General features: G+C 40.3%; 1 protein-coding gene across 6 annotated transcripts in view; it reads right to left on the minus strand.

Annotated features, from left to right (window-relative positions):
- tjp1a (tight junction protein 1a) overlaps nt 1-25,704 on the minus strand; it is a 51,694-nt gene extending 25,990 nt beyond the window's left edge. For 4 of the 6 annotated variants that reach the window (XM_088004262.1, XM_088004261.1, XM_014971666.2 and 1 more), the window contains exons 1-8: nt 25,197-25,704; nt 3,806-3,862; nt 2,662-2,786; nt 2,452-2,554; nt 1,996-2,317; nt 1,477-1,580; nt 841-1,009; nt 570-702 (exon numbers count right to left, since the gene is read on the minus strand). In XM_088004262.1, the coding sequence (XP_087860388.1) occupies nt 570-702; nt 841-1,009; nt 1,477-1,580; nt 1,996-2,317; nt 2,452-2,554; nt 2,662-2,786; nt 3,806-3,862; nt 25,197-25,220 (1,037 nt within the window). In that variant the 5' untranslated portion in view covers nt 25,221-25,704. The remainder of the gene's footprint in view (nt 1-569; nt 703-840; nt 1,010-1,476; nt 1,581-1,995; nt 2,318-2,451; nt 2,555-2,661; nt 2,787-3,805; nt 3,863-25,196) is intronic. The other 2 variants (XM_014971669.2, XM_088004260.1) reach the window with 1 other exon arrangement.
- Between the last annotated feature and the right edge of the window lie 260 nt (nt 25,705-25,964).

The raw sequence follows: 25,964 nt of genomic DNA on the forward strand, positions 1-25,964 counted from the left end.
CAGAGCATGGGTCTGTTACATTCCCACATCCTCATTTATCAGGCTGATTATAAACCTGCTCCACACCCAGGTTGGAACATTTAAACTGCATTTTGAAACAGTTTCCTACCAACTACATTCTGCACAGTCTGTGCTTCAGGGGTTCAACTGCCCCCACACTCAAAATAAAAAAAGATAACTCGAGAGAAACTTCCTTCAAAATGTGTTGATGAAATGATAATCACTGGAAATAAGCAAAGAAGCAGTAAAAGCACTAAGCTGAGGAGTTTAGCACACAAGCCTGCAGTCCAACAGCAGCTGGATTGATTTCTGCTCTCTTCTGTCCCACAGAAAGGCGCTACTGGAAGCCACCGATGGCTCCACAGGGAGCGCGATGGTTTATGCGTGTTACGTCTCAACATATTGATTAATGAATTAGAGCTGCAAGGTGCTTACTCAGCACCCTCTGCCCCCCCCCCCCCCCTCACCTGTGGGTGTGGACATGATGTATGGATTAGGTGTGAACACACGCACACATATCTGCAGGCATCCATTCACCACATCTGCAGGCAAGGGTGAGTCTCGCTTACCTGCCGTTGCTTATCTGCCGAGGGGATTGACGGTGGAGGTCCGCGGTCTCCGGCCTGTCGGGTGAGTGCGATTGACCAATCCCGTGGGATCGGTTGGAATGGTCAGATGTCAGCGAATGGATCTCTGAAATGTCTTTCCAATGCAGGATAGATCGCATATTAGTTTTAAGCAAACAATCACTTGTTGCATCCCGTGGAACTGCTAGTAAAGGTCATAAAACGCTTCACCAGCTGCGTCTAACGAGGCGGTGCTACATGGCTGTTGTCTCACCGTCTCTGTCTGAGTTATTGGCCGACGGGATGCTATCGTCAAGGTCGGGAATGTTGAGCAGCGTGGCTCTTTCATCTCTCTGCACCACCATCTTCAGCTTGCCCTTTGACCTCTCGATCAGCTTCTTGGCATCTATCAGCGAGAGGTTCTCTGTAACGGTGCCATTGATCTGCCGGAGGAGGAGGAGCAGGAGCAGTTTCAGCACAAGAAACTAAACAGACACACGGCAGAGTCCACAGTGTTCCTCACTCTACTGATGAAAGGGGAAAATATGGCTGAATACCAGTCTCACGCCTAAATTCTTCTCTGCAGATTTAACTATTTAACTGCGTTTTCTGCAATCTTTTTGTAGGTTGAAAGGTAAATTATACCCTTGCAGAAAAGGCAGAGGAATAAAAACAAGAATTGCATGAACATGTGGTTTACTTTAATATAAACTGGGCAACAGTTCAACCCACTGTGCAAGCCACGTTTAGCCAGTCAAAACAAAAGGATGAAATACTTTTTCATCCTTTTGTTGATGAAAAAGGATGTTTTTTTCATCCTTTTTTTTTTTTTTTTTAAAAAGGGAAAACAAAAAGAGACCTTATAATCTGCTGTTTTGCACAATTTTGGCCAATTCCTGTGAAGACTCACCTTTAGCACAACGTCTCCCTCTCGGATGTTTCCGTCTCTGGCAGCCAGGCTCTCTGGAGAAATGTCTTTCACGAAGATGTGGCTGGCCAGCCGTAGACCGTATTCTGTTTTTAAAGGTGATATTCATAACATGTTTAGAGTAACAGCTTATTTACAGTCTGAAACAATCACGTCAATTTTGTGAAACTCAAATTCACAAACTAGTGCGAAGAGACTGAAGCTCTGATGTTAATTTCCACACGCATTTGGAAACGTGCTCCCACAGAGCAAAGCGATTCTCACTGAGAGAATAAAAACGCAGATAAGCCTTCACGCTTTTCAAGCTCTTATGATAAACGATATAATAAACTACAAGATGAACTTATGTTTTTATTGAAGCCTTTTAAGCATCACAGGAAGGAATTAAAATTGCAGAACTCAACATCCTCTACACTTTCTGGCGACCCTGATAAAGATGTGCTAAAGTTAATCAACAGGGCTTAAATGCTTAAACACCCCAAGAGTAAAAAACAATCTCACCTTCATTTTTGCGGGACTTGACTAGGGTGACCTTGGAGGGCTTAGGAGGAGCAGATGAGGAATGTGATCGGTGATCAGATCGCGGTGAGATGCTTCTCTCCCGTGAGGCACTGTGATCCCGCCTCCCACTGTTGCTCCGCTCGCGGTCGTGACGCCTGCCAGCGCCTCCGCTTGTGCCCCCGTAGGCACTTTGGCGGTTTTGATCGCCCTGGCGATCGTAACCGTCGTCCTCATCGCTGTACTCTTCCTCGTGCTCGGACATCGTCTCCCTGTCGCCGGGCTTGGAAACTGGGATTTGTACTTTTCTTTTCCGACGAATAGTCTTGAAAAAGTAAAATAAAAGGTGTTTTGATTGTTAATGGTGGAAGATAGTAGATTTCCCCTCATATGTGGAACAAGTCGGACACAACTAATAATGACAGTACATGGCTCAGTTACAAAATTTATTGAACTTACAATCTTTGCGTTTTTGCCACTCTTGCGCAGCTGCTGAACAGCATACGCATGCTCTACGTTATCCATGGAGACGCCGTTGACCATCACGACTCGATCGTTTTCTCTAAAACGGATAAAACAAGGGGTGTTTGAATCCTCAAGCCTTGTATCTTGATATCTCCCCAAATTTTCATATCAGTGCATCCCCAGAAGAAATAGTCCGCCACTTACTGTAGCAGACCCTCTGCAGGTCCTCCTTTCAAGACATCGGATATAACAATGGACGTCTCTCCACTCTGGAAGTGAGGGTTGTCTCGTCCACCGGAGATGGCAATCCCAAACCCAAATCCAGATGCCTGTTGGCATGGAAACACACACAACAAGACTGATGGATGTTGCAAAATGTATTGCCTTTCAGACTACAGCTGCAAAATATAAAAAAACCCAAATTCACCAAAGTTCTTAATATTGCACGATGTAATGTAATAAACAAATATGTTTATTACAATATTCCACAATAAAAAGAAAAATCACAAGTTAATGTTTTTCTAACAGTGTGTAGCGCTAACGCAGAATGGTGTTATCACCCTTCATTGTGATAAAGGAGGAACGTACAACATTAGCTAATTCACAGCAACAAAGCTCACTGCAAATCTTCAGCAGTGTTTTATTCTTTGTTGTTGCAAACACACAGCCAAGAGAGCAAGCCGTGTGAAGCGAGGGCCAAATCTCACATCCACAATGTAGGAGAGCGGCGAGGCTGAGAATCGCAGGTCACACTGGGCCGCTCCTTCAGCCTCAACAAAGCCGCTACTAATTAGATTACTGCAAGCAAGGCCAGTCTAGACAGGTGCTCTGCTTCAATCCCATGATACAGCAGCTTCGCCCAAGCTGGGTTTACTGTCTTAATGCTGGGCGCAGTCAGAGATCCGGGATGCCATAAGACAAGGTTTTTGAAGATTAATTGCTCGACTGAAGATGCTGATCACACCCTGCAATCATGAAAGAGTACGAGGCAATTCAATCTATCACGACCACGGCACAAAAAGTAAACTCTTTTTTTTTTTTTTTTTTTGTCTGGAGCTTCGTGAAGGAGAAAAGTGAGCTGCCAGGAAGGAAGTGAAATGAGCAAGGAAAAGGATGCTGGTTTTCGTCTTCCTTAGCCTCATTTCCTGCCATCTGGATTCCCTGACTATTGTTTTACCAGCGCACATCCTGCTCCTGAAGCTGAGCGTCTTTGCGCGCAGGCGAGGAGGGACGCGGATGGACAGAGGAGGACAGAAAAGGAGCCGCGAGGGAAAAAAAAGGGAAGAGCTAAAGACAGGGAGAGAGAAGACAATAGAGGGGAGTGGATTAGAAAGTCGTGAACACTTACCCTGTGAAGAGTCACTGTGTGCTGTTCCCATATTATTGTTTCTTCCATTGCTGCACTCTGCAGGACAAGACAGAGGACAAAAAGAATCAGTATCATAAGGCGAGCTAATTCAGTACACACGAATATAATCCATATTTCTGTTTTTGGAGGTAAAGTACTCAAGTGCGCTGGATAGAAAAAAAAACAACTTTTAAATATAATCATAGTACGTTAAAGTACTAAATGTAAACACAACTTTATTTTTGACATAATTAGACCAAATGCAGTTACTTAGATTTGTAGTTTGTTTATTTATATAATCCCATTAGCCTGATGTAGCTGTGAACTAGATGTAACTACAGCACAACAAGGTTATCTGTCACGTTTCTTCCATCATTTTACGCCTAAGCAGCAAAGCCTGAGGATATTATGAGTGACAGCAGCCTGGTTAGAAACCTGTCAGATGTTGACTGGGATCCCACCGAGTGAATTAACACTCCAATATTATTCCTGGCAAGGTGATATGGGAAAACTGAAGCAACTGAGGTAGTTATCTGCTCCTCTAGGCTGCCAAGCTGGTCAGTTTTTCCTGAAAAGGGATCCAGCAATAAGCCTCTCTTTTTACTTCTTAAAAAAACAAAGAGCTTTCAACACGTACATGATTAGGCTATAATTCAACAAAAAAATTTTTAAGCAGAGACCCACCAGTCGTGTTTTTCCTGGCAGATCTGACCTGCCAATTTAAATTTTGACCAGTATTTTTCCTAGGGACTTTTTTTTTTGTAAAAACATGGGCAACGTGATATTTTATATGATCTTTTTTTTAAATCAAATAATTGGAACAAAATAAGCCAAAGATTGTCATCAGACAATTTTCCCTTTGATGGATTGTCATTGTAATACAAAAATAAAAAATAAAAAAAATTATTTATTTCATAAAATTTATCAGAATGTTTTCACATTTGACTGGATCAAAATTGCAACATTTGCTACTTTTTCAACAGGTGCGGTTAGTTTTCGTCAAACGAACCAAGCCCTTGGGAAAAACCTGTTTACCTCCTCGCCTGTGGGTGGCGCTGCACCAAGAACTATCGAAGGAAAAAACATGAAAACTTCTTTCCTCTTCACACAATGCAAACAAAAATGGAGTGACATCAGATATTCTAGGAATTCTCTTTTGTTTTTGGCAAAAAAACAATGAGCCATTTCTCCCGCTAGCGTTAGACTCACACATCTGTTTTAGTTTTATTTACCCAGAATGCCCTACGCTGTAGCTTGCTTCCTGCTTTTGGAGCGGTCTCCAGTCCATTTGGCGTTCACATTCGCATTTGAAACACACCAGATCTCACTTCAACCGCACCAAGACCTAGCTTTTTAGACGGACCAGAGTTCGCTTTTTTTGGTCTGCGTTAGAGCTTGATTACACATTCAAGCTCCCCAAACAAACTGGAATTTCAATTAAAGCGAACTAATCAGGGCTGGTGTGAACGTATCCATAGAGATCCCTTCACTTTTAGATCTGCATGCAAAAAGCTGAAATGGTGTTTTGCATTTAATGAAAAAGGGGGGGCAAAACGGACATAAAGTGTTTGATCTGTCAAAGGTAAACTTTCTGATTTTTCTATGTTTCAATTTTTAATGTTGGTTCCAAGGCAAATGTTAGTCATCAGACTGTTTTTCTATTATTAATAGCAGGTCAAACACACTTTGATCAAGCAGCAGAAACATCCAGGGTGCACACTGCATCGTCCTTTAAATTACAGCTTCACTCGACTTCTCTCCTGCTGATTAAGCAAGTGTTGACTGCCTGCAGGGAGTGAAGGTAGAACCGTCTGTGGCGGAGTTCAAGACGAACACCAGCGCACATGGAAAGGGTACTAATTTACCGCTGCTTTCGGCCATTTAAAATAACATGTCATGTGTCCACCCTGTCATCGTGATAATCTTGCCACCTCACCCTCTAATCAACACCTAATCTTTAAACCTTCTCACCCGTCATCTTCAACATCACCATGGTCATTAGTGTCATCACCTTCTCCGATTCTAAATATACAGTTTACTGGAGCTGCACGCTGCACAACAGCCATCTGCGGTGGGGATCGAGAGACACCTGATAAGAGCGTCTGGTGTTTGCTGACAGGTCGGGACATTTAATACAGCAGCTTTGTAAGGAAACAGACAACAAACAGGAAGAAAGAGAATCCGACGTGACAAAGTGTGGAAAATATTCAGGAATGCCTAAAGAGCCAAAACTTGATTGGTGCCAGTTTGAATACATTACTCACAGTCATCTTATGCAGTTGAAAATCTCAAGCACAGTGGTACTGCTTCATACTAAACTATTAACAGGTCTGTTTTGTTCCCCACTTCTACTCACCAAAATTAATCAGTCCACCTAAGCTATTTGGACACAGAGTTAACCCTTTGACCCTAATTTCCATGGCAGCTCTGCGAGGAAGTTATTTATGTCCATAATTGGCACGGAGACCATGGGTGTGTTCCCCCTCTCTACCCTCCCGTCTGCCCCCGACGTATCACACAGTAAAGCCACCATTGTGTCAGGGGACCTGACCCATTTAACCACGGCATTCCTCAACGCATCCATTCCTCTGAAGTGTTTTGTGATATGCTCATCCATCCGTTCACCCATTCACTCATCCACTAGCCCCGGCAGACAGTAAGGGGGTACGCCATGAGAAACAACAGCGTGTTGGGCTCATATGACCTGCAGGTGGTCTTGTCCCTCGGACTGAACTATGGGTTGAACTTGGGTTATGGGGTAATGTTCTATTTTATTTTTTAATATAAAGTAGCCAATGACGAGCTACATGTCTCCGTCACTGAGAAGGCAATAGACCTTCTCAGTACCTATTAGTTTATTCTCTGGCAGTCGCAGATAATATTCTTCATTCTTTTAAAAAAGGTACAAAATGTTCAGTGCCAATTAGTCGGAAAAGATTGTACAAACTGAGACTTCCACACACTGATCATAAACTACGTGAGGGAGGGGATACAATAAGAAGTCTGAGTCATAAAGGAGTTAATGTATGCTTGAACGAGTAAGGAGGCATTTCCCCTCAATGTCAATTTATCACCCACAGTCAGGCCACGTCATTTGAAAAAATATCGGACCCAGGATGAGTTTCAGAGAGGTTTTCACCCACACAGTCCCACACAAATCCACCTCCGAGTGTCGTTTTAAACATGCCAGAGGCATAGAGAGCAGTGGAGTGCAAAACTAAAGCCTATGTCAGACAATTCGATTGCTTCAAAACAACCAAAACTTTCTGTTAGGGACTATACGTTGAACTTTTAAAGAGCACCCAAAATATCAATTTTCCCAGGTACACACGCCAACACAAATACAGAGCTTTCTAAAATCTCCACTTTGGTTGGAGTTATTATAATTATTTTTAGTGAAATTAAACAGCGTTTTTGTGTGGATGAAAGGCCAAAAGTGAAGATATCCAGCTACATGTCAACTAGGTCTCTACCAGATATAGCCAATATTTAACATTGTTTTAAAGTCACTGAGTGGGTTTACACTAATGATGACTTGTTTAATCGCCCAACTTGTCCACCAAGCATGAAGCCTTTCAAAGCAACTACTTAATAACAAAATGCTATATTTTGTGAATTGAAGACATGTACTTTACTACAAGAATATAAAAAGACTTGAATATTGGGGAGGGCCAAACAAACTGAAACACAAGGGCCTCACATTTTCTGCATCATAACAATAGCAAAAACAGTGAGTTCAACAAAGAATGAGGTTTACCTCTGAAGTCACAGAGTTGTGTGAAACAATGGTAAGCTTGATGTTGCGTGAACTGACGGCAGCATAGTGTATTTATACATGCATATTAGTCAGGCTTGAGCACTGGCCAGCAAGGCCCAGGGCAGGGAAACAAAGGGCAACCATCAAATCACACACATATGCATTTGTCTGTGCAACACACACGCACACACGTAAACACGCGCGCGCACAAACAGAAACCAGCCATAATCTAACTCTACAGGGCCTCTTTGTGCAAGCTGCAGCTCTGCCTTCCCCATCGAAACACCGAGACCAGCAGAGACGATAACAGCACACTCCAGCTCTTCAAAGACAGAGAGTAATCCGGCTTTTCTGGGCATAGCTATGAACCGAGTAGGTAGAAGTTAATGATGAAATGGACAATAATTGTCTGCTGCATAATTAATGGACTCAGGACATGCAGCCCTTCAGCTCGCACTTTGGTTTCCTGCTGCATGTAGACAAGAGACGCACTGATTAGCAAGCCTGGCGCAGTAAGCAATTAATCAACTAATTAGTTAATTGTATGATAAATTAAAAAGGACCTCAATAATTTCTATTCTGATGATTCTGAAGGGCAACTTTGTTCACAGAGATATCATAATGCATTGTGTTTATGTTTTCGGTGTGTGTATTTTACTTCCGTTTTGTTTATTGATTTTGGTTGTTGTGTTTCATTTTCTGTTCCAGTGTTCTTTACAAAATCAAAGTTTATTGGTCTTTGAGAGAATAAACTTGCATTATTATGCCATTATCAATACGTTGCATGAAAATGAATCGCTACAATTACTAGCACAATTTATCGTTCAACAAAATATGTTTCTGCGACAGGCCTATTTGTTTAGTCTTTTTGTGGCCAACACAGATTTCTGGCCATCTTTCAGCTTCGAGAAGCTTTTTCAGATGTTGTTCTCTCTATGAAAGATGGAAAAATGTGCTGCATGTCCTTGGAAGAGATAGTAGTTTGAAGCTGATAAGAGTATTAAAGCTATAACAAAATTATCTCTAAATATGCACCAAAGCAAATACTTCTAACCTTTATCTGAGCTAAAGATTTAAATCAAAGTAGGTAATTGGTTTGCAAACAGAAAGTAGCAGAAGTTCTTAGTTTTGACTGATTTAATGAATAGTTTTCTAGTCTGGATTGCTGATCAGATCCAATCAGATGAAAATTGGTTCAAATCTATAGCTGACTGGTGCATCTCCGCTTTGGATGATTTCAAAAATAAACTGAACTTTTTATTATACGAAGGTGTGAACTTTATACCAAATTCATTCATACAGCACCAACTTTTTAGGAGTTGTAGGCATTCAGAGAAAACCACAAACACGAGAATTTGGATTGTACACCATCTCGGGACATAAGGTGTCAATTACATCCCGAAACTAAATTTAGTCTCCCTTTCCTGTTATAAACTAACCAGGATTTTTTTTTTTAAACAGGCACCGCAGCAACAGGTGACAATGAGGTCATCCTATGAGTAAAAACACAAGCTCCAGGGAGTTCAGGAAAAGTTAAAAACAAGCTCTGTGTCAGTGCCTCACCAATGCAGCTGTTGTACACTAGCTCATTACTCACCGCCTCCATTCTTCCACCTTCCCTTTATTGGAACCACAGGAATGTTTCGTGCTGTGGGTGTATCAAAAACTCAATCCAAAAACCTCTTTTTGATACAAACACAAAGGATGAATATGTGGGGTGAGGCTGAGGGAAAAAAAAAAAAAGTGAACAGCTCAGCACTTGTGCTTCTTGACATCAAGTGAGGGAGTCAGAGCAATTTGTTCAAGTATCCCCCACAAAGTTATATTTAGAGGTGTGTGGAGATAAATACAGCGCAACAGGCTACACAGAGTAATGTCTTGGTGACAAGTGCAAGGCAAAATCCTGACAAAGCCTTAGGTCAATGTGTCTGGACTTCTCTGATAGCCAGAGGCAGGATGTGAGCAAGAGCAGTCACAGCACACACAGGAAAACACTCCGCTTCCTGTTTGCAGGAAAGAGCGCCTGCTTCCAGAGAAATCGTGGGCCAAACCATTGGAAACTTCTCCCAATTCAGTTAACCTCGGCTTGTGACCTGCAGCCTAAAAAGAGGCCCGATATCTCACTTTGAGTCATTCTTAGATAGCGAACGGTCATTGCATAAAACAAGAGCACCAACTGTGCATTTATTTAAATACACAGGAGAGACATGAGGAGGAATAACTACTGGCTTCACGGACACTAAATCTCCACTTTTACTGGACTCAAAGGAAGAAGGAGGAGCATACTCAAAAGAACATAATTAGGGACACACACATGCTCTTCCTGGAGGGCAAGCACTCAGCAGCCAAAACATGCCATGTTAAGCCTCTAATGTAAGCTTTTGCATTCTGTCTTTCAGATTAGACTGCAGAGCAATGCAGCATACCGTAATAACAACGTCCACAAAATAGCTGTTGTCACCTCAAGTGTTAAACAGATGAACTCAGCAGTAACCATTTTTTTAGGGCAGGTTGCTCGTGCGACAGGAGAGAAGAGAGAGACACACACACACACACACACACACACATGCAGCGGTGGGCAAACAGCCAATAGGCAAATGACGACGAAGATGATGATTATGATGCAGAGCCTCAGTCAGCAGTGATGTACTGCTGTGCTGACGTGCTCAAATGTGCTTGAGTTAATTAGTTTCAAAGAGCAGCACTGCTCTGTCCCACAGCTCTGTGAGGCAGTGGAGGACTCCACCAGGACTCCCCAACAGTACAACACACAGCGATCACACGCTCTGACAAGCACACCTCTGACTGGAAATGATCCGACACTCGCTACTAGAATGGTGAGGATGGGAATAAAATAAAAAAAAAAAAAAACTATAATCTGGGGGTTTTGGATTAAAACGTTAATCTGAGTGATGCTTTCCTCTGAGGGCCACTGTAGCTGTCGGGTGGACCGTCAGACGGACGGATGGAACAGAACTCGAGTATTGATCTCTGAACAATCTCTCCAGATCACAGGTGTCCAAATCCAGTCCTCAAGATGCCGGTGTTCAGTATTCATTTGGATAATCATCCTGTCAAACCTTTCAATGATGCTTCATTTCCACAGCTGCAGATTTTTATGAAAAACAAATCTAAGACCTCTTCATACCATGCACTCTAAAAAAGCTTCCCAGGGCTTTAAGAAGGCAAAGTGCCTACAAACATCCCAGATCGACCACCATACTTAAACAGGGGTATAAGAAAGTTTTACCTTATTCATCATTTGTTTCAAGCCAAATTCACCAGGAGTGCGTTTGCCAGAAAACTCTATCTTGATCTTGTCTAATTGTTTTGTCAAATGCTTGTTTTAAAGAGTAAATATTCCCAGAGTGCCTGTGCTGCAGCAAACCAGCAGAGTGGTTTTGAGATTTTTTTTTTCTACCCTTATCATGCTGCTCACTGTGTGGTGGCAAGATAAGCTTTAGTCGACTTCCAGTCATGTTTTGTTGCGATTTGCTAATGCTTGAAATGCGTCACTGGCATATTCTCTTGTCTTTTCCGTTAGAAGAGGGGGTTTGTTTTTAAGACAAATTCTTGGGATTGCTAATAAGAGTTCTCACTGGGATGAGAATTATACCGTATCCTCCTGTTACTTATACAGGCTTCATGCTGACTTTGCACATTTTTCCAATGTAAAAGATCATGCATTTCTCTGCATATACTTTTTGTGGTTTTGTCTTTTTGTTTCTATAGTTCGACGTATCAGATTTTTAAAAGTAGCAGTATTTAATATGCTTACCATCCCACTGAAATGTAAATTCCCATGTTTATTTAAAGGTCTTGGTCAGCTGATATTTTTCCACTGACGATAGAGCAGCAAGTGCTCACCCACACACACACACACAAAGCTAAGCTAGGCTACCCCTGCCTGGGCGGCTTATCCAGCAGCAAAGTCATCTCAGCTCAACCACACTAATTTTTTTTTGTGCCCAGAGAAACGGGAAGCGTCGAGGTCACAGAGGAGAACAGTAACCTCTGGTTCGGTTTTGATTTTTTCCGTTTAGTTTTTCCACGATCCTTCTTAGTGGTTGACCGAGAGATTTGGGTTTCTCACACGTTTCAAACACCTCTTGGAAAGCAGGTTTTTCTTCTGGGATTTTCTCAACCTCTTCTCACAAAAGGTTGGGCTAACAGATGTTTTTGCTTAGAAGGAGGAGTTTAATTATCTTAGTTGGGTGTGTAGAATTAGAAGAAACAGTGCTGGGATTGGCTATACGTGAACTGTTGTTGCCCTTTTCAAATGAGATCCTATTACATAACAAAATGAGCCCACAAATCTTTGATGTCTTGGCAGAGTAGAGGGACAGTTTTGTGAGATGATCCCAGTAAACATGTTTCATAGCCACGTTTATTGGTTGTCCTACTTTAACTTATTTACAACTATGTGTGCAGGCTACCTGATAAGAGGGAGTACAAATGTGATGGGAATGTGTTAAATTCTGCAAGGACACATAGGTGATAGCCTTTTTTTTTTCCATCTGGGAGCTTTGGTTAGGACTAACGATGCACACACACACAGGCATACACATGCGCACGAACGCGCACACACACACATACAGAGAGACCTGGATTTATTTTTGTGACTGTTGTAACAAACTCTGAGCCAGTGCACTGAGCATGTCAACCAGATCCAGCTCTGGAACTGGATTCAGCCAATCAACATACACACAACTATCAGCATTCCCTGCTGGCCCTTCCCTTCACATACACACACACACACACACACACGGGCACGAACACAGTCTTCAGGAATGTGCAGATAAGACGATGAGGCTCCGCCTCTTTCCCTCTGCTCTCTCCTCATTCCTAACAATTTCCCTCGCTTCATGCAGTTTCAGCCAAAACCTTGCTCCGTTTCATTCCCCCCCCCCACACCCCCATTTCCCAGCCTTTTTTTTTTTAAACTTCTTCTGTAAAACTAGCCCAGTGCACAAAATAAGAACGATGCCTCAGATAAACAGTGAAATTCTTTTGTTGGATTAAAATAGAAAAATACTGATTTCAATTACAATGGAGAAGAAGGATTTACAATGTGCAGCAGCAATATCGCTGCATGGTTACGGTTTTGTTTTCCATCCAGGACTGATCAACAGAAACCAGAGGTTACATGTGTTGTGGCATACAGTATGTTGCCAGGATGTATTTGCTAAGTACTTAAGAACAAACATTTCAAGCTGCACTCATGACTCACATTAATAGTTGCATATAAACCAAGATAAGTCAAACCAAGTTTCACATTAATCTCTTCTAATCACAAATTTGTACTAACAGTTAAGGTAATTTTTGTTCTGTCTGTTCTGTACTAAACCAGAACAGAAAGCAACTGTTCTGGTTTAGTACAGTTAACATGGACAAGGTTACATTCAGGCAACATAATAAAATCCTGAGTAAAGAGTGCTGCATCTACAACCCTGCAGAGCTTTCCACACATGATGTGGCTCCCACGCTGAGCTCTAAATCCTTCATGTGGGTCTTATCGTGGCATTTAATCAACACTAATTAAATTAAACACAGTTACAGTAAGTATCAACACAGACTTTAAATGATAAGTCGGTTTTAAGGCAGCATTCACACAAGATTTCTAATTGAGAACTTCAAAAAGAAGCAAAAAGTTTTTTTTTTTTTTTAAAAAGTTAGAATATATATTTTATTTTAAATGTTTAAAAAGAACTAGCATATTTATGTAGCTTGCTAAATTATTCTACATCATTTTCTACTGCTCTTTCTGCATTTTGATGTCTTGATGCCTGTCATGTCTGAGGTGATGGTCTTGAACTACTGTTCAACTTTCTGCAGGATTTTCTTATATAGAGTATAGATAATGGTTGATGCGAATCTGTGGGGCAGGAGAGCAGCCCTGACCATCACATTATCTCCACCATGTTTGATTGTCCAGACCATTTCCAGACTACTAGGTGTCAAGACTGTGTGTCTCATCTGTAATAAATTGCTTTAAATCAGGCTGTGATGAGTTGCTTTCTATTAATGTAATTTATTGAACCCACAGATCCAACAGTACTTAGGCCTGGGTCAGGCAAACAAAAATGAACTGAACTTTAAATGTGATAAATCACAGAAATTTGATCATTTATGATGATGATAATAGCTGTCATATATGCCTATTTCCTCTCTTTCTCATCTGTGCTTCCATCACTCTGACCTTTAGCATTTTGGGGCAATATCATTTGTGTCAGTGCGAGTACCTGGTGCCAACAGGCTCCATCGAACTGGCTGAATATTACACTGGCATGTAAAAATCATGTTTATTTCACATTGAATAGACTGACCAAAAATTACTGCACTTCAAACCGTCTGTTCCAAAATAAGTGGTGCACACACCGATATTGTAATAATGACATATTTGCAATGTAGAGTGAAGCTTTACATACGTTTACTTTTTTACATCAAGTCTTTTCTCTTTTTAAATTAAATCATATGGAAACTGCATTTTGTATCTCCTCAGGTTATCTTTTTCCAAAATTAAAAAGTGTGTGCTGGCCTCAGTTGTGTGACAACAAAAGCAAAAACTAATCTGTAAAGTGACATTTTTACAGCACTGCAAACCACCCTATTAAGTCTATACACCACATCTAAAACGTTAAAACGAGTAGTTAATCTTGTAGAAACCTGAATTATCTTTCCTGCGGTAGGAAAAGGGACAAAAGGACAACAGGAGCAAGTCTGACATTTGGACAAGATGAAGAGGTTACACTGTGTTGTGCTTACACTGTATAATAGAAGAGGCATGTTTGAGGGTAAATTCAGCAGGTTCTGTTGCATCTACACTGATAAGCTCCGGCTGAAGTCAGAGCAAAAACATTAAGTAAATCGTCTCAAACAAAAAAAAAAAAAAAAAAAAAAAAACTGGATCAGCGTCACATTTCAAATAGATTTTTTTTTTCCACACCGTTTATGATACAGAGAGCTTGCCAAGGGAAGATGGATTTCAAAAATACATCGCTTTCCAGGATGTGGATGTGTTTGGATGACATGAAAAACAGAGTATTTAGCTTCACTCACTAGGATGTAAAGAAGGATGTTTGCTGTCAGTTTGAGTCTGTTCTTTGCACAAGTTGCACTGGTGTGAAAAATGCCAAAGCAAATGTGGACAGAGCTGAAATAAAATAATGAAAATTCAGCATCCACTAAATGAAGCTTTGTGACCAATTTGACCTACAACTAGAAGCAGAAAATGGTTACACAATAAAATGATTAAAGTAAAAAAAAGAAAGAAAGGAAGACATATGTCTTCCAAAAATGTTAGATACATTTTACCTTGACTTTTATATCCATTTATATCTATATGTATATTATTGACTTTTATATCTATTTATAAACAAAACCGTTTAGACCTTATGTCTAAATCAGGTTTACCTGTTTTAATTAAGGTAGAGCTGGAAGACTGATGGTGAAAAATGTATCGTAACACATTTCATATCAGTCGATATCGCAAATTGTTGATATTGATTTTTTAAAATATCTAAAATACTACCAAACTGGTCTATCCAGTTTTCAATCCACCATTTTTTGTTTTTAAGAAGTTATGAGGAATGATGGCAAAAATTTAAACCGATGCTGCTCAAGTAACTCTAAAGGTTGTTGCTAGGTTACCAAAGAGTGAGTGGGTTAGTTGTTGCCAGCAACCTTGGTTAGCTAGTAGTGAGAGGTTGAGTGGCTAAAGCCTTTCCTCTGCCTACATCCACCTATAGAAAATATTATGTATATTGAATATTCCATCAGATATATCTGTTGATAATGATCATGTGTTTATTGTGATATATATTATCCATTTATTGTCCTAGTGTGAGCTGTGATCCTTTCACTGATCTAATAAAGTCTAAATAATGCAAATATTTTTTCCTTTATATTCAAATATATTCCCCCCTTTCATACAGTCTCAAATTGTTTTTTCTTACTTTGTTAGTTATTTTTAGTGCCACTTAGTCCAAGTACAAGCTTGTTAGACCACCCATCTGTAAAAATACAAGCCATTATTCATACTTGTAAATTATTCATTTCAAACAAAACCTAATGTTCAAAAATTAAACAAAGGAGTCAATAAGATGCTCATAGGTACCCAGAAACAAGTAAAAATAACTAACTCTTGAACAAAGAGTCTAATGTGCAACAATACATCTCCACAAACTACAGATGATTACTTAGGTGCTGCGAGAGGATAACTTTGACACAGAGCAAACAACTGGAATATTTGAGGCAGAAAAACACAACGCCTTTCCAATTTCACAACATCCCTGGCATTATGCAATTCTGAGCCACAACTCAGGAGAGCTGCAGTCACGTGGCCCCATAAAACATGAGGCCAAGCCCACTCGATGGCATTCCCAAGCCTTCTGAGGACTTTGTTACAATAGGCATGTTGTGGGGCAGAATCTATAGAGATTTAATGAGTTACTGTGGTAGGAGCGTCCATTTTCCCAGCACTTATCTGACTACATCATTCCCATTTCACTGGAGGATTCTAGAGGATGAGAGACACAGGGGGAGCCCATGCATTTTTTAACAAGATACACAAGCACAGAAACACAATGCAACTTGCTACTAGGATAACCCACACCCATCAGTGCACTTAGTGAACGACAGACAGAAGGAATTACAGTAAATTTGTAATAGTTGTCTGTTGTAATTCAGTAAAGCCAACATTATAAGATCCTTTCTATCTGATGAAACCAAGATTTCTACAGATTTCACCAACTCAAATTTAAGACTTCTTAAGACAGCTATGAATGAAATTTGTAACCTGCATTGTGGCAGAAATGCACAAGAGTGTCAAGCTTTCTCGCACCGCACTGGCTAGCAACAGAAGAGTCACAGAATGTAATGAAGATGTGATTTTGTCTGACAGAAAAGTCCCACAAGAAAAATAAACTACAGACATTACACGAGATTAAATGGTCCTCCTGATACCAACATTTAAGATCTGCAATAAACGCATTTAAGGTCGACTTACATATTTTCTGATGAATTTAATACATTTTAAGGCCTTAATTTTAAATGCATGAATTTAAGACTTCAAGGCTTTTTGCAGACACACTGAAGATAAAGCCAGAGCTTTGTTTATAAGGTTTATAGTTATCACAAATACAGCATGATGGCTTCCAAGTGAACACAATCACATACCGTAGCAGACATACTAGATTACCAACAGGCCAGAGAGCAAAGAGGTAGAAAAATCCCAAACTGCAAGTGCCAAACATGCTACAACTAGAAGCATCTGTCATCTTTCTGTAGCACTGCAAGCTGGTCCACAGTGAAAGCGAACATGAATCAGATGAGGAACAGCAGGAAGGGCTCAGAGTAGCTTGGGTCAAACAAGCAGACGGTCAGGAGCCAGATATGTTGTCTGCTTGATAAGTTTATGCAGTCTCACACACTGTTATTGGCTGCAGGCAGTGGAGTCGCTGTACCCAAGGCTGGAGTGCAAAACCACAGTCTGCAGATAAATACTTGTCCAAACTCACCCAATAATTCAGAACTTTTAGCACTCAATAACTTAAGAGAAGTTAATGATTTTGGAAAACTTGATAAATGTTTGAGTTTTCAGTTTCAGGCCTCGGGAAGATAAAGAGACTCAATTAAACTGCGAGTCAATGGGTTTTAAAGAGAATCCATGTGTTCAAAATCATCTCATTATTTACCTTAGGTACCTCTTACCTCCATACCGTATAGAGGAGACATGTATTTATTGAAATTACAATGTCTGTATGAGAGACAGTGCCACTATGTCTGTGCAGTATGCACCATCATCTCAAGACTGTGGGAACAACCAGAACAAAATGACAAAAAAATAAAATAAAACAGAACCCACTTGCACAGATATTCTGCAAGCTGAGATGTTCTGCTACTCTTGTTTAAATGCAGACATCACAGAATCCACTTAGCACCTGTCCACTCTCACGCTCCCTTTTTTAAAAACCACACTAACGGCAGAAATTATGCCATTTCTACAGGTTTTCCAATTATGCCGTTTCTATAGGTTTTCCACATCGGAGTGTCTTGCATTGTCCCAACTATCTCACCATCAGCACAAGCTGGAAAAGGTAATAAGAGAGAAAAAGTAAACGACATCAAAGAGAGCACAAGCTGCAGCACAGCTTTAGCCACACTCGGAGGGTTCTTCCTCGTGAAATGGTCATTTTTGGTACTAGAAATGTGGTTATGGAACTACAATAAATCATTCCAGCTTTACAATCCAAAGACCCATTTCTACCTTCAGTCCAGACAAACGAAAAGTCACTAATGTAACATGATCATTGGAATAAAATAAATAATAATAATAATAATATAATGGTAAATATAAGCTATAGGAACACAAGGATGGAAACATTTTATTGTAAGGGATAGTGATGATGTGAATAATAAAACTAATAAAGCGCCAGGTTTCCAACCTAATGACGAGAAAAATTAATTAAAAAAAAGAATACTACTAGTACTTTTTGAATCATTTTGTTTTGTTGCTATTCTTCCCAGAAACAATTGAAAAACTGTTTGAACCTGCATGTTGTTACACATTTAAGACATGAACTGGTTCTTTGTCATTTTTAGCCAAGGTTATTCAGAGTTATTGTACGAGGTCTAAAATGTGGCTCCAGAGCCGCCACTGGTTGTAAAGCCCAACTTAGACAGTTGCATTTGACATTCAATACCATATTTTGCTATATCCGTTATAGTAACGTCAACAAAGAAGAAAAAAAAATACGTAGGATAAATCCTAATCTGCTCTGAACAAGCAAAATGTAATCTCTAGCAGCAATGCAACATAAGACAAACGAAGGGGAATATTTTGAGTGTAAGAAACAGCTAAATCTCTGTTACTTAGTGATTATGTGCTACTTTCTAAAGGAACTGGTGCACACGTTAGCACTGAAAGGATTGAAACGGTTCGTTGCTTGAGTTAGAAAGCCTCTTATGTTTCAGGAAAACTCCCTGTCTAGAAAATTGTTATAAGCTGAACTCCAGAAAGTTAGTCCTTTCAGCTGGAAATCCAAACACTGTTTCAGATGGACGACTGCTTCCCAGACTGAAAAAAAATCTGCCCTCACAATACTGAGGAATACAGGCAAATGAGCACATGGCAGACTGTGTGCATGTGTGTGTGTGTTTATGTGTACAGACATGTAGGGCAACAAGCCTTGGGATGAATCTGTTCCAGTCTCTTTCTCTTTTCCCCAACCAGCTGAGCCACGGCTGCCACATGCACTCTCCCTTGTATCCCCCCACTACCTCTATCTATCTCTGTCTCTCTCTCACACACACACACACACACGCACACACACAACACCCTGCGTCAAATCCCTTATGCCAGTTGTAGGAATGACAAATCCCTGCAGAGACCTGTTTCGCATTGCCCTGCCATTAAGGAGGCAGGCCTGGCTTAGAGTGTCCTTTGCTGTGCTGGCCACATGACGATGATAAGAAACTATCCCTGAGTGAACCAAAGGGACATTTCCATTAATCTCAAAAAAGAAGTGCCTGTAGATCAGTGAGACATGATGGGAACCATTTTATTCCAGAAAAACTTCTAGTGAAGGCCAAATAACAGCAGGTCTTCTTGAGGGAAGTCTGCTATAAGGAATTTGTAAGATATGCAGAAAACAACCGAGATGGGAGGAATATGAACCTCATTCTGCTGATAAAACCGGCTTTTTTGTTCCAAAACATCAACCATGAGATAAGTCTGGCATAAATCAGACAAAAAAAGAACACTGAATGTACTTTTAAAACACATGCACATCACACTTCTTCATAAAACTGAAATCGGTCTTCAAAAAGACCCTCCATTTAAGAGTTCGTTTTGACTTCAACTGAAACAGATATTAATGTGAAGGTCCAAGAGCTATAGTTCAGTGATTATAGGAAAAGAGCAGCAGTCTTTTTAAGAACTGCCATGTGACTCAGATTATAGTCGGAGCATCTCTCCCTCCCACTCCTTCCTTTCTCCATTTCACCTCTCCAATCACCCCACCTCCCTCAGGAGAAGGCATTTTCTCTTTTCCCCTCCTTTTTTCCACCTTATCTGCCTTCAACCTGCCCCCAGCTGTGTGTATGTGGCCCGGATATCCCTCCAGAGATGACAAGGATAAACAGGTCAGATATCCTTGATAACGGTCACACTCCCAAATCCCCTCACAGTGCAAAAACACGGACAGCTGGTTTCTCTTAACATTTACGATACTGGAAAGTGATATTTATTAAGAAGCTGAATTCGATGCTTAAAACCGGCTTTCAAGCTTCTTACGTCAACGAGTTGTTGACGTCAAGTCCATACGCTACATAAATGTGATGCTCTTCTTGTATGGCCGCAGAAAAACTGAAGCCAATCTGAACACAGAGGCCTGAAAAGCTGCTAACCTCTGCAACTAGCAAACCTTTAGCAGACCTCAGAGCTAGCTCACACCTGGTCTACTGAGGCGCTCTCTGACAACGTTAAGTCAACTATCCATTTCCAAAGATTTGTTTATTCATCTGAGGATGACTATGTATTGGTGTGTGCATGTTTCTGGTGTGTTAATCTAAGATCGTCGGTCTGTAAAGCCCAACATGTGACGTTCCCTGACCTGTATCAGACATACTCCAGTAGTTCATTTGTACATTTAAAGATGCTTTACACAAACACAGTTAAACATGGTGGATGTACAAAAGCTGTAGAGCGTGTGTGATTTAAAAGGAATAATTTTGAGTCTAAGGCCTTCCTACCATGTTAATCACTCGGAGCTGACAATAGGACGCTTAGGGCCGAGAGCAAAAACATCATCAGGAGTCTTTTTCTCTCTAGCACGCGGTTCTCTAATTGCCTTTCCCTCCTTCAGTGATGTAAATGGAGATGTGCAATCATCAAAGCAAAATAGAGGCTGTTCTTGGCTCACTGTTCAACTCTAATTAATGCAACCTCCTGAATGCAAATGCTTCCTGCACTCGTCTCAGTCAAAACACAACCGGTGTAAAGGCCGGAGGGATCGCTGACACTCTGAGTTACATTTCACTTTTGTGTGTATTCACAAGAGGAAGGTAGGAACGGCTGAAGTCTAGTCAAACAGAGCCGGCACAACACTTCATGTAATGAATGAAAATTGATGCAGACTAATTGGAGTTTTCAATTAGTCGGATGACATAAAAGAGACATTACTTACCCCAAAGATATCCAAAAGTCTAATTAATGTCCATGTTTAGAAAAGAACATAACAATAACTGGCACTTCTATTCAAGCAAAGATTTCCATTTAAATAACCACACACCTTTGTACAAGTTAGAAAACGCAATGCTTGATTAATTTCGCCGCAATCTGAAGGGAAACCTGTTTGTTATTCTGCACTGTGGTTGACTCATGATGCCCTGAGCATGATTCTCCTTCAAACACTTTTACTATGTGATCTTGTTTTTAACTCCAACATTACTTTAAACATTAAATTAAAAGCTTGTAGAATGGTTTGAAAAACATGTCAGATTGTTTCAGAGGCCTGATTAAGAACTCTGCATCACCATCAATCCAGTTAAAGTATAATATGTTTTTATGTTAACAGAAAAAAATCATAACATATCAAAAAATTTAAAGGCAAGATAAAATAGGAGTACGAAAAAATGTTTTACTCACTTTTGCCAAGCGTTCACAACCATTTACAAAACATCCCTCTAACCTTAGGACACACTGTCAGTATTTTTGCAACAGTGTTGTCTTCCAAGACGTGAGGCCAAAAGATGTACAAGTGCTACTCCTTTATCACGCCACAGTAACATTCTGTTACAGTTCATCATCAGCTTTGGCTTTACAGGAAACAAATACCGATTCATCACCGTGCCTCATCAGTTGGGAGTCGAGAATGTTGCACTCCCAAGAATTGTTTGCTCAACATGCCAGGAATTTAAAAACTGCATACGTCGGGCGTTGATGGTCACGGTTACATCCTGGCTCTGAAGTCAGTTTCATGCATTTTTGTATGAATCAGAAGAATTAATGCGACACCTCAGAGCCACTGCACATGAAAATGTCATTATCCACGATAGCTTAGTGTCCACCTATTGGATTAAAAAAAATAAATAAATAAATAAATACCACTACTTTCCCAACATCAACAGAAATCGTTAGTCAACAACTATACGACTGGCCCTTTGCCCATGACGTCAAGCGTGCAAAAGTTCCACTCTGCCAAGACGGACGTAAAAACTTCATAGGTGCATTAATTCCTGTGAACAGAGTTGATAGTCTAATCAATTTTTTATTTAGTTGAATTCACTGTATAAATGGTTGTAGGGTGCTGCATGTTAAGCTACACAAACAGGCAAGGAAGCAAAAGTTATCGTAAACCTTTTGATGAGGAATGAAGACGGCGATCGATAGCAGCCATCAATTGTGAGGTCTGGCAGCCGTCGGTGCAGCAAACACTTTTTATAAGGAATGAAAATTGATGCTCATATACTTTATAAGTAAGTAAGTTTCGTAAAATGAAGTCAAATATTGCATTATGAAGAAGGTACATGTCAAATTATTAGTAATCATAAAGAAAATGCCCCATCATCACGCAGCCTCACAAGTATGAAAAAACGGTAACATTCAATCCGCTCCAGTGTAACAGGAAACACCATTTCTGACAAAGTGATAAAAATTATGTGGCGTTAATTCAGGCAAAGTCAGCAATTTGATCAAATCAACAAACACGTCAAGAGGAAGAAGGTACACACCTTTGCATAAGTTTCTCAGGAAGCCATTTCCAACTTTTGAACATATTGCCGACTATGAGCCCCAACTGTGTGCTACTTCCACAGACAAATTAGCCGCTCTGTTCAAATCAGAAGCTCAGTCTAATTAGTCCAGTTTTTAAAAAAAGTACTTTCAAACTTTTAAGGAGAACCAACCCTCCCCCCCCCCACTTCTGGGATGTTTTAGGACACTTAAAAAAAAAAAAAACAGGCTAAAATGTATTTGGGGATGTAGTTGACTCCAATTGAAAAAGTAGGTCTTGAAACCTTGCCGTTGGAAGAAGTCCCTTACTTCCAACGTCCATCATCGTGCCTCAATCTGCTAAGGCAGGGGTGCCCAAAGTCGGTCCTCGAGGGCCGGCATCCTTCATGTTTTAGTTCTCTCCCTGGTTTAATGCACCTGATGGCTCGTTAGAAGGCCTAAGAGGAATATTGACAAGCTGAAAAGGTTGTTACTACCACCAGGGAGAGAACTAAAAGGTTGCAGGATGCCGGCCCTCGAGGACCGACTTTGGGCACCCCCGTGCTAAGGTGACATGTTTGCAAAGGACCAATTGTTAGCCTCTGCTTCCAAACGTTTTTGGTAAAACTACCTCTGAATTATAAAACCCGCTGCTCTGCTCATGTAATTTTTAAAAGTCTCTGTGTTGTGAATCTTTTGCTCCGGCAGATTTAATCGAAAACATCACAACAAAGCTGGAGCAATGAATTCACAGAAAAGTGGTGGTAAATTAACAAAGAAAGAATGGACAAATGTTAAAAATTCAGTGATTTTGGCTCTAGCTTGGCGTGTTTTGTGTTCGGTTTGTGCCATGAAACAAAACTCCATGAAGACATAAAAGTTAAATTGTTGCACACTCATTGTCTTATGGCCACGTACTGTGAATACAGTGCAATATTTTCATCTGCAACAACAGACTTTTTGGTTCATTAAAACAAAACAAAAATATATGCTACACTATGTATTTAGTGTACAAAGGCTTTCTGTGTGGGGATCAATAGACAGAAAGCTTGATAAATGACTTAATTTATCTTCCTTTTATTTATTGATTTGATATTAAGTTGTTTTGCCACAACAAAATTGCAACCTTTTCACCTAATGTTTTATAATTAAATTACTAATGATGTTCACAAGTAGCGATGAAAAGTCAAAATGTGAAAATGTAAAACATATTTACATTTTGTTTTACATTTTAATTTATGTTTAATTGACTAACATCAATTAGACATAAATAAATAAATAAAAATTACTAGTTATAAATCCATCAATAAAAAAAGCACAAGGGTATATGTTCACTTTTCATGTCAAGTTGTTTTTTTTTTGTTTGTTTTTTTAAACTACACCACTGACAACAACTGTTACTTCAGGTCATTAAGAATCAGGCAAACCGATCTGTTTATGTCTGGAACAAAATTACAGAACTCATTAATCTAAGAGCAGCACTTGTAAGAGGCAGGAAACACTTTGTTCAAAAACCTGAAGAGAACTTTAGTCTTTAAAGTGTGAGGTTTCTTTTTATATCAACTTACTACAAAAGAAATGTTTGTTTTCTCATTGATATAAGAAGTATTTATCATGAAGCAAAGTGTGTTATGCAATTTCTGACTACTGCATTCAAGGAATTAGAGAGCGACCTGACTTTCAGGACACACACACACACACACACTATGACGTTAAACAGCAATCAGAAACACAAGGAGTAGATACCAAAATCATAAGCACAAGAAGATTGAAACAAGTGGAAACGTTGGCCGTTGGAGGCTGGTTACAAGCAGGACCGGTAGTGCAATAGTAAGTAATACGAAGGTGTGACCCAGCCACCATGTACAGTACTGTAACGTCATCAGTTGACATGATGCAGCTGGTTTCGTCTAACTGGAGCAACCGCCCAAACCTGAATTTCACTCCTGCTGTCGTACAAACAATTCACATTCCATACTTGTCAAAGTGAAAAAAGAAGGTGTGGGAAACCCAAAAGGGAAAAAAAAAAAATCAGAAGCTCAGTCTAATTAGGCCAGTTTTTAAAAAAAGTACTTTCAAACTTTTGTTTTAGGACACTTTTTTTTTTTAAACAGGCTAAAATGTATTTGGGGATGTAGTTGACTCCAATTGAAAAAGTAGGTCTTGAAACCTCAATTGAACCTGTTTGGAAATTCTGTGAAGATGTCTTATTAATGAGTTATTATTTTAGGAGATACTAAAAGCTGAGCAAGTCATCATGAACATTTTTTAGGGCTTTTAAAACGTATTGAGTCAGCAAATATAACGGAAAGCTCTGACAGGCAAGTCAAATGTGATTAATGCTGGGTGTTCAGGCAGGACAGATTTAGCTGAGTGTTGGTTCAATCACCTTAAAGATCATTAATTAAAACTTTGGGAGAGAAAAAAACCCATCAGACAGAGCAGTCACTCATATGTAATAAAGAGGGTCTCACCGCAGAGTTTATTTTTCAGATTTACGAGGATCCCCCAGCCCCAACTTTAATAAAACCAGGACCCCATGTATCAACAGGTGGCTTTACTGAGACCAGCTCTAAACATAGCAGGACTGCTCAATATCAGCTGCAACCAGTAAAAAAAAAAAAATCCTGATGATTTATTTTAGAAAACTACACCCAGCACACCTAGTTGTAGCACAAGTTGACAGTAGGCGTTCACTTCAAAATAAAACCAAAGCACAAAATAACTAACACAAAAACGCCACTAGCGTTCCCCATATTACATTACGACAAGCAGCAGTGTAAAAGTTATCCTCTTAATGTAGAGTTAAACTGGCTGTCCCTCATTGCAGCTTTTACTAGGCCGTCCGGCACATTATATTGTATTACATAAGCCAGCAGCATAACGTTGGGAGTTGGGTTTTTCTCCGGCCAGGTACCCACCTTATTTGACGTTTTGGAGGACATTTTCCTCTGCTATTCCGCCTCAACAGCAGCAGGGTTAAAGTTGTTCCCGACGCTTGTTTTGGGTAATCGCTTGGGTTATATCGCTGTTCTTTCCCCCCCCGATTTCCAGCGCAATTTTCGCCCAGCAGCTGCCGCCACGCCGGGCTGCGTTGTTATTTTATTTTATCCGGGACGACGGGAAACATGTCACGAAAAACCGTGCGGGAAGTCCAAAGTTCATTATCTTATCTTCGCCGCCTGTGACGCCAACCTTGGTCCAGCTGGGAATGGTATCATGGGAGAAAGTCGGGTAGAAAGAAAAAAAATATATATATAAAAAAAAAACAAGACGGATAAGCTCTCCTCGTTGTGGCGTTCCGTGGCTAACCTCTGGATGAAAAGTTGTGGAGAGTAGGCATCAGTGGGACAGTATGCTGCAATGGCTACGGCAGGCTGAGGAAACCTCTCCCCCTCCTGCTCTTGGCTCTGTGAGCAACGGCCGTGTCGTGTATGTGCGGAGCAAACCATTCCACAGAAAAAGGGGGTCAGAAACTAAAAAGAAACCCCGACCCGTCGTCCATTCACGACAATTTACATTGTGTCAGGAATATTTTTTGTCACTAAATATAACTCTCGTGAGCGTAAGTTATCCATGACGTTTTAAAATAACTTCCTTGATAGCTACTTAAAATCGCCGGGACTGAAGTCTCCCCCCTCTCGGTAGTTTCTGTGGATAAACAGCCTGGGATACAATGAGGAGAAGCG

Source organism: Poecilia mexicana, unplaced genomic scaffold (genome assembly GCF_051168715.1).
Source record: "Poecilia mexicana isolate PSO_F unplaced genomic scaffold, ASM5116871v1 scaffold_3, whole genome shotgun sequence".
Lineage (NCBI taxonomy): Eukaryota > Metazoa > Chordata > Actinopteri > Cyprinodontiformes > Poeciliidae > Poecilia > Poecilia mexicana.